The following is a 10341-nucleotide window of genomic DNA, read 5'->3' on the forward strand; positions in this document are numbered from 1 at the left end:
CTGCACATCTCAAATTATCTCAAGAACACTTATATTTTTGTTCCATATAATATATATCGTCATATTTTTGATATTGTTAGAGAACAACACAACCCACTAATGCTCAATATATTGGGTAGTATACCTATCCTTAGATTAGGTGGATATGCTTTTTAATTTTTATTGGCTAATAGTAACAGTGAGTGGTTAATCAAAGTGTTTCATATATGCTAAGGAAAGTGATACACCTTTAATGAATGCATATACATATATAAAGCTAGTCTTATATACATAGAGTCAAGTCTTAAAAGTTAAAACCATGCCATATATATGGTGGGGAAACCTGGTAAAATCAAACTCGATCTATTCAATAAGATATAGGTTCAATTCAACAGAGAAAGAGTTAAATACAATCATAAGTCAAGTAAAACTTGATTGTTCTCATATCTTTCAACTGTTTTCTTATTGATAACTTGGATGATATTTTTTATTTTTTTTTGTATTTTCAGGTATTTCTAACGTATTCTACAGAGGAAATGGGAAACAGAAGTCTCTTTCAGAAAAGAAAGGGTGGAATAGTGAGGACTAGCTGGCTCAAGTAATCAAAGGAGCTAGGGAATACGTAGTGCATGAAACTGCAGCTAGAGAAGACCAAGGAAAGGGATTTAGGTGTGAATCACAGAATTAAGGGATCCCAATAGCTTTTGCTTTCTTTGTTAACAGAGACGATGAAGTCGATCATTACTGAGATGAGTCGGCCGGATTAATAGAGGCAGACAGAAAGTTAGGAAAGTGATGTGACTCAACTCCTCGACCTCTTTCTCTCCCTCGATCCTCTCTGTTTTCCAAATATTCCACTAGTGCCACTTCCAACCCTACATGAAGGCAAAGATTCCAACTGTCTAGTACTCTAAGCTCTAAAACCCATGTCACCACAGTGCTTACTTTGCTTCCAAATCAATAAGCTTTTCAATTAGGGTTTTCTCTCTTTTCAGTGCCCACTGAGTTTTAGAATCAAAGAACAAGGTTAAGCTACCCCCAATATATGCAGATGTAGAGTTTATATGGGTGAGTTTAGCCCTAGCTAACTCCTTCTTGTCAAACTTCAAATTGCCTTGCAATGGTGGATGAACCAAATATTAGCCTTGATGAGCTATATGAGAATCAAGTCCAAGCTCAATGATTTTCTTTATGTTGATATTGGAATCACTTTAGGGTTTAGGATTATAAAGTTGGTTTTAGGGTTTAGGGTCTATTAATCTTTTATGATTGGTTTTCTAACAGCTAGCTAGGCTAGTGGGTGGTTTGGATTTGTACTCTATCAAATTAAAGAACAAAAATGAATGAAATTTGCATTTTCCGTTTTACAATTCATAAATTGTAATTGAAAACTATCTAATTACATGCGGAAGGAAGCGATATATATAAATTGGAAAAATGGACGCTGTACCAGTCAAACTATATTCAACATTCGTTACGTACATCATTTGTACCAAGTGAATTTAGACAATTTGCTATGAAATCAAACTTGCTCAGCTCAATGCCTCAATCAAAACGGAAAAAAATGACAATATACAATGATGACTTTTTTGCATGAAGAGTACTACTCTATTATTAGCTAGCCTTGCCTAATCGATCGCGATCTGTCACCAATGAAATGCTCATGTATGGTTTATCTATATATATATATATATATATGTAGAGATGATGAGTGGAACTCCCATTAAATTTCAACGAGAAGATATCGATGTTAACAAGCTTAGCTAGTCGATGACCTTGCTAGCTAGACAGCAGAATAAGATGGGTAAGCTGTCTCGTTCACATTTGCATCGGCATACATAAGTGGCAAGGCATGTGGTCTCAGAAAAGGCAGCATAATTTGCTAATATCTGGTTCAAATTTCTCGACAGAAACCCCACCATTGCCGTCATGAACAGCACCTTATAGTTGCCACCCCCATTTGATATGTAGATCGATGTGCGAGTGCGAGTGCGAGTGGGAGTGTGAGTGTGAGTGTGAGTGTGAGTGTGCGAGTTCGAGTGTGTGTAGATATATGGATATACGGCCACAGGTTCTTTAGAATGGTTCGCCTGCATGGAGCCCCAGTTGGATTTGTTCTATCAGCTTCATGAAATCAATACTTTGATGCTTCATAAATTGTGAGTTAAATTTGATGCAGTTTCTGCCACTTGAAGTGGATATATCAGGGAAGACACTATTGATATGTATGTATGATTTGAAGGTAAATAAAGAGTTATTAATTTGTTAGGTTCGATCTGCAACATTATCAAACTCAGGCAAAAGTCGATCATGACCTAACAAATTAAAGTTATAGTAAAGGGCATATCGAAAGGTTATCAAGAGATCACAATCTAAGCAAAAATGCATCAAATTAAGACACTGTGCTTGAATAAAACATAATAATAGAACGGAGATGAACTCTAATGTTATGATCAAGCTAAGATCGATATCGGCTAATTTTAAAATGACTGGAGAAAGCATCTCAATTTTAATGAGCAGCTGTATTATTCATCATCATCATCATCCATGTTAATCAGTTTCGAATAAATTTGGTACGTAGGGAAGTTGGGAATTATCTAAATGTCGTTAATTGTTCAGATTAATTGCTTATTCTCTGCAACCAAGGTATATACACCATGTTGATACAGCAAACTTGTTTGATACAGTAATGTAGGTTGAAAATTAAACTGCTGAAAATGTATGAAAGAAAACCAATCGAGTTTGTTTGTTTGTTTGTTTTCTTAATTAATTAAGTAGATTGGTAGAATGAGTGGAAGTATGGACCAGGATTAGATGTAAACAAACCTTAACAGATTCCTTTAGAAAAACCAAAATGATTTAGATGGGCCTGCTGCTGCTGCGCACAAAGAACCAGTAGCTCCATATGTTCATGATTGCATATGATCAGCTAGCATTCTGTAAAAATTTAATATTTGGAGCTAGTACTGAATCCAAGGCCATCAGCTGCCCAGGAGGTCCTAACTGGTAACCCACAGTACCATCTATTAAGGGACACCAGAACCTTAACTTTTAATACCATTTGGCCTGCCTCTCATAATTCAGGTAAGATAAACGAGAGTCGAATTCTTACTGTGATGGACATGTATAATACGTGGTAGTACTCGATCATAGTAAACCTAGTTAAAGCTTCTCACACAAATTGCCACTCATATAAAATTGCTAGTTTGATCTATAGTTGAAGTGAAGTATCGTATCACTACTAGCTAGACTGTGCGTATGTACAAACAATCTGTTTATCAACCTATCACAGTATCGTAGAATACAAAGAACTTTGAAATTCTAAACAAAATTCTGATAAATAATATACATTTGATTTATATATTAACAATAACGACCGGTTCTTTAATTTGTGATTACTGTAATCAACATATATATATATATATATATATATAAGAGATTGAAAATATTAGTTGCCTGAAGATATATAACAAACTAAACACACATTTCACGATCTATTTTTTTATGACAGTAATTACTAATACTTGACTCAGTACGTCGTTACTTCTTACCGTATAAATGGTGCATTGTTTCTTTTTCTTGACTAGTTATTTCATACCCAAACATAACTGCCCAAATTGATCACTAGCAAGCCCTGCTAGCTAGCTTATATATGTCCAAGAGTTCTAAGCCAAAAGCAAGGAGTGGAACATAGATGGTGATCGGAACCCTAGCCTAACCGAGATAGTTGAGAAACCTCCTAAAGCCCAACTCCGGCCATTAGGGGTTAATTAATCTTCATCACCATGTTGCAAATTTAATCTTCATCGAGCGAGGATCCAACTCCATCCAGCTGCTAGCTAGAAATTATAAGAAAGAAAGGCTGGCCGATGAGAGCTTGCTTAGGTGGTGCAGCAGAGCCAGAGAGCCAGAGACTGAGACTGAGAGAGAGAGAGCAGAAAAGGCAAATAAAGAAAAGAAAAGGGGGCCAAAGGCAAAACGAAATGATTACTTGAATGAGTCCCCGGGTCCCACCCGATATATCTTTCCTTTTCCAAGTCCTCTAATTTTTTTTTTTTTTTGACTTGGGATCGGGTCCCACCTCGGCCACCATTGTCTTTATGGATTGAATGATAAAAAGAGCACCTCACGTGGAGTCTGAACCAAAGGGGCTGTCCAACCACAATCAAAAAAGCCAATTCCCACAATTTAATTAAAAACCTAATTTTCAAAATTCCAGATATTATGCACTCCAAATTATTTCATATTTTCATATTTCCCTCTCAAAATTATGTAATTAAATTTAAAAAATAAAAAATTAGAAAAAGGAAAGCGAGCTAGCTAGAAAAAGCTCAGCACAAGAAGAAAGCAATTTCTTTTCCTAAAAAATTTTGCTTTTTAAAGCTCACCCATATAATTCCCACTCATTATCTTTGTTGCTTAAAGCTTGCCCTCTTCCCTCCCTTATCTTCTCTCTCTCTCTCTCTCTCTCCCTTTCTCTATGTACAACTCTCCCAGGACTACCATCACCACCATTAACATTACCAGTGTCCATAACTCTCTCTCTCTCTCCTCTCCTCCTGTACTACTGCTACTACTACAGCTCCATTTTTTAACCCAGTCCTACACATCGATCAACTTGAATTTAAAACACAGACAGACTAGTCTAGTCTAGTCCTGTAAAAAAAGAAATTAGATCGATCAGAGAGTACTCTCTGTATCAGTGAGTGAGTGAGTGAGTCCGGTCCTGAAAGAGAGAGACCCACCAGAACCAATTATACTAAATTAAGGCTAGCTCTGTGTTCTCTACCTAAGCTAAGCCCCTCTCTCATCAGTCCCAGTACTACTACTATACGATACTATTTTCTCTCTCTCTCATAAAACCCTACACACAGTTTTGCTCACTCGTGTATACTAGGACTGGGCTCATCATCGTCGGCGTTTACATCATTTCACTTCTTTCATGCGATCATGGAAGGCGGGGATGATCACTTCCATCACCACCACCACCACCACTACCAACAGCATCACCACCGCCCCAACTTCCCGTTTCAACTCCTTGATCAGAAGAAAGAAGACGAAGCCGCATCCTGTTCCAACAACTCCGCCGCCGCCAGTCCTTACCCTTCTCTAGCCATCTCCTCCGCCGTGGATCCGATCAACCCGTTAAACAACAACACCGCACCATCGTCCACCGCAGTCACCACCGCCGTCGCTGCCGAGCCCTCCAAGAAGCCTCCTCCCAAGCGCACCTCAACTAAAGACCGCCACACCAAAGTCGACGGCCGCGGGCGCCGCATTCGAATGCCGGCACTCTGCGCGGCCAGGGTGTTCCAGCTCACTCGCGAGCTGGGACACAAGTCCGACGGAGAAACAATCGAGTGGCTACTCCAGCAGGCCGAGCCGGCCGTGATCGCCGCCACCGGAACCGGCACGATCCCAGCTAACTTCACTTCTCTTAACATTTCGCTAAGAAGCTCCGGTTCAAGCATGTCGGTGCCGTCCCAGCTCAGACCTTCATATTACAGCCCCAATTTCTCGTCGTCCATACATCAGAGTAGTCAGAACCAGCGGCGGAATCTGTTTCAGGGTTTGGGCCTTTCGTCGTCGGACAGCTCGTCGACGCTGCTCAATTTCCAGACCAACACCATGCACTCTATGCTTCAGGCCAAGCAGGAGCTACGTGATACGGTGTCGTTGGACTTATCCGAGGCGGCTTCAGCGGCGGAGGGGAGCATGGGAAGGAAGAGAAGGCCGCCGGAGCAAGACTTGAATCAAATGGGAAGTGGGTATTTACTGCAGTCCAGCGCGGGAGCTATCCCGGCGAGCCACCACAGTCAGATTCCGGCGAATTTTTGGATGCTGGCGAATTCCACTAATCAAGCAGCAGTGATGAGCGGAGACCCAATTTGGACTTTTCCCTCGGTCAATAACAGTGGGTTGTACAGAGGCACCATGTCAGGCGGCTTGCATTTCATGAACTTCCCTACACCGGTAGCGCTGCTGCCTAGTCAGCAGCATATGGGGGGCTCCGGCGGCGGTGGAGGCGGAGATAACGGCGGAAATGACGGTAGTGGTGGAGATCATCATAATAACATGAACGACGGGCAGCTGAACATGCTGACCGGGCTGAACCCGTACCGGCACATGTCCTCGGACTCGCCGCATGAGCAGCAGGCCAGCGGGTCCCACTCGCACCACGGCGGCGACGACCGGCACGATAGTACTAGTCACCACTCGTAGTAGAGTAAGAAGAAGAAAGAAAGATGGTTTCTCTTTTCTTTTTTTTTGTTGGGATGGATTTTTCGACATCAAATCATAATGAGTATGAATATGATCGAATGAATGAAAGTTCATCGTCGTCGCCGTCGGTCGTCGGTCGATCGTCGTCGCCGGTCCCCACATGTGTAGTAGTTTGCCTGTGTAACAACACACGTGAGGTTTGTATTGATTGTCATCTCTGAGTTTTTTTTTATTTTACTATTCAATTTTTTCGTGTGATTAATATTTTACAGCACCCTTTGGAGGGAAGTTTCTCTAGGGTTTGGAAGTCGAAACCAAGAAAAAAAAAATGAAAACACTATTTAACATGGGTATTATTTCTGGCTGCTACTCTTGCTCAGAGTTTTCATCTTCTTATTTTTACTGCATGCGTAGTGAAGTCAATATATACTATCTTCATGATTGTTTGTGTAAGCAAATTTATTGCTTTCTGTTTCTGTTCTGGAGAAAATGACTGGTTATGCTTAGCTAGGGTAAGTCTCCCACCTAACAAACAACTGGTACTGGTTTCCCTTTCCATATATATTTTCTTTGATTCAGTCTGGGCCACAAGTTTCAAAAGCGGGAGAAAGATGAAACAGTACTCTGCGGTTTTTCACTGCAATTTACGTAGTATTCGAAATTTTACACTGCTCACCTCAGCCCTAGCTAGCGTTCTTTCTTCTTCTTCTGAGTTCTCTCCGAGCTGCCATGAATGAATCTTCCAGCGTTTACTGCATCAATGATTTCAGAGAGAGAGAGAGTAGGGTTAATAGGACGGGGGTGGGGCCCGGCACCCTTATCAGTTCCAGGTGTTGGCTCAGGTGGGTGGGACCCGCTACTGGGGACATTTGCCCAAGAGCCCAATATACAACGTCACTGACAAACAGGTGGATCATTCCTCCCTCCATCTTTTTTTATTTTCCTTGAGGAAACGGACCCACCGTGGTCGCGTCAATCTGAACCGTCTGTTCCGATGAACGGTGGCGGTACATTTGAATGATTGGAGAATCTGGTGTCTTCCTCCTCGAAGTCCTTCTTATTAGTTATTAGTTGCCGGAAAACCTTCGAGAAGCTTAAACCCTAGCTATATAAATATAATGAAGTAATATTATACATGCGCCCGATTGGATTTGGATTCTGGGTATTTGATTTGTATAATATGAGTGAGATATATATAGTTGCTGATCCGGATTAGATCATAGGGTATAATCAGAGAGAGAGAACGGAGGCCGGGGACTGTCAATGACATTGACAAAGGGGGCACATGAGCTAAATCTAGTAATGTCCTATCAAGCAGAGAACATGAAAGGGTGGCCACCTCTGGTGGGTGTGTGGGGTTTTATGGGTTATATTTGATTTCATCTTGAAAGAATATTCACACTCGATCTCTGCACAAAAACATTACTCTAAGGTTTTGTGTTTCTACTAATCAGTTGTTGACAGTTGATTCTGATGAGGGGTCTGTTTTGTGGTGCTGATTCTGACTGTTTTGCTTCACGTATAAGTGCTTCTTGCAAAAGCACTTTGTGATATGATCTATGATCTATGATCCATAATAATTAATACGTTATTGAGTGTTTCTCTTACAAAGCTTGAAACAATACTTATGGAGAAGCATGTTAATTTTGTTAGTTTTTTTAATTGAAGGTTCATTTGCATTTGATTATTATTAATTAACCAAATGGTTACAGACTTGTAGCAAAACCACAGTGATTATTTCCCATTTCAGTTTTGGTATCAGAGCAAAACCGATTGCTCCATTTTGAGATGGCTGGACGTGACCAACAGCGACGTGAGTCAAATGAAATGAAATAATCAATTAGTCTTGACTATGAAGATTCAAATTATATCTTTACTTCTTCTGTTCATGAAATTTTGGAAAAATAAATAAAACAATGTATCGGCATATATGACTTAATTACGTACATAGAAGAAATACTGAAATACTATGATGATACTTAATTTAAAAAAAAAACTAATAAAATCGCCGAGAATTAATTAACAAGGTAGTGATAGCGCTTTAGTTAACAAGGTAGTTAATTTATAAATTCAAGCACATCATCACCAGTCATGCTTTATCGTACATGCTGCATTCACAAAGCACTCTCTTTATACCATCTTTATCGATAGTTAATTCGATCGGGTGGAATAAATTATGGATATGACAGATTTAATCGGATAGTGTACATATATACAAATCATAAGCATATGTCTCTATAGTCTGTCTGCATGTAGACATAATCAATAAAATTAGACTTTTGTAGTTGTCACGGCTTCATATTTAATACACGATAACAACAAGCAATCACTTTAGAATTGTTTTGTGTGGTGCTTTATGCGTAGCTAAGCTATATCAAAAAGGCTCGAAGAATTAGGATCGATCAAGAATATTATTAACTATACCAATCAAAAATGCATTTTGATTGTCGAAATTAATCATTATTTTTGAGTATTTAAAGAAAATATGTAAAAATTAGCCAACGAAGCTACAAAAATATGGTAGACAATCTAAAAAGAATAACAACGATTTTCAATTTAGTTAATTTTCGGCCAGAGTCTGTAACATAGGTAACGACTATCACATTGCATAATACGTCTGTCAATGTTAGGAGATTTTGGAGACATTCATTCTATACTGTACCATATAAATAATCCAACAACTTTAGCCAAATGTACGTATGTATACACTAATACCGTATATACTTTGTGTGCTTAACTCAAAGGTTAAAACTGAATCAAACTGACCAAGTGGGGAAAATGAAAAATACGTGAAAATGATGCATTATTATTAGGTAGTCATATCATGATTCACAAATGTATGACAAGTGTGTTTTGGCATTTACTCTCTTTTATGTGAAATCATGATCGCAAATTATAAATCGGTCTGGGCCGTACATATATATAGCACATGGATTCGAAGACCACCCAACGGTCCCAATCTCCCCGCCAGAGAGACCCAAAATCAAATCTTGTAATGGCCAAAAACAGCATGATTAGACCCAAATCTAAGATTACTAATCTCCTAGTCTGAACCAGCAAGCCTCTCTAGCTCCCTCCATTAGATACACACAGAATCAAGATTATTCCCACTAATTTTGATTCTTAAACTTGGGCCCCGGGAGATCTGAGGAACCCTAATTGAGGAGGGGAGGGTGTCGATCCCACTTGGGGGGGGTACATTTTCTTTTGTGTGATATGAGTCGATGGGTACAGTGGGCAGGTCACATGTGCCTCTCTGCTTACTGGCTTTTAGCCTATATGGGATTGTTTGTTGGCAACCAAGCAAGTGATATTAAGGGGTCAAGACCCACCAGCTACCACATCCACTACCTCCCCCCTTAACTACTGAACTGTCATGTTTGTCAAAGAGAGACATTTCCCTGTGGCCTGTGCAACTGTTTGTTCACGACACCTCGAAATATCTATAGTACTCGTGAGTATTGAAAGTCCTGAAGCTTGAACGCCTAACATTAGTCCGCTAGTCGCTCCTGGATTAGTAGTCTAGAATTTCAGTAGTTTGAAACACTAGTCATAATCTAGAACCATCGTGTGGACAGACTACGATATACAAATTTTCCGGCTTGAATTCACGATGAAATGATGATATTTTCCGTTTATAACATGGAAAACATGTAGGAATAGTCCCCAATTAAGTAGTCGACCTCTTTAAATGGCGTCTGTAGCTCAAAGATATTCTTTCAAGTTCCCACCAATACACTCTGAACTGGTTTATTAGGGGTCCAGGCGGTCCAGAACTGGGGACTGACTGCAAATAATTAATTGGCATATAGTAACAAAAATAGTTAATTTCGCTGGTGGAATATTTAACCAAAATTATTAACCGTCTCTACATGCATTTGTCCTAGTACTGGTATGTATAGGCCATATATCCCTGAATATGCTACGCATTCATTTATGATGATCAATGACCAGAGAGACTGTGTGTGACACCAGAAGTCCAGAACAGATGTGCTCAAGTCTTTCTTGGCAGCAAAGAAGATTGTCTCATGTCTTAAATTTGTTCTTCCTCTTGCTAAAGAAAACCCAGATTACATATCTCTTCAAAATTGTGAACCTTTGATCAAACTTTTGTAACTAAATTGGAATCAAATTTGCCAA

General features: G+C 39.6%; 1 protein-coding gene across 1 annotated transcript; it reads left to right on the forward strand.

Annotated features, from left to right (window-relative positions):
* Window positions 1-4929: 4929 nt before the first annotated feature.
* On the forward strand, window positions 4930-6210 carry LOC101310025 (transcription factor TCP14-like). Its single transcript, XM_004299328.1, has one exon. The coding sequence runs from the start codon at window positions 4930-4932 to the stop codon at window positions 6199-6201; it is 1272 nt and encodes a 423-aa protein (XP_004299376.1). The 3' UTR covers window positions 6202-6210.
* Window positions 6211-10341: the final 4131 nt, after the last annotated feature.

The sequence above is a fragment of the Fragaria vesca genome, linkage group LG5 (assembly GCF_000184155.1).
Source record: "Fragaria vesca subsp. vesca linkage group LG5, FraVesHawaii_1.0, whole genome shotgun sequence".
NCBI lineage: Eukaryota > Viridiplantae > Streptophyta > Magnoliopsida > Rosales > Rosaceae > Fragaria > Fragaria vesca.

Coding starts and splice junctions, on each gene's coding strand:
- LOC101310025 (XM_004299328.1), top strand. CDS start 4,930: ATGGAAGGCGGGGATGATCACTTCCATCACCACCACCACCACCACTAC.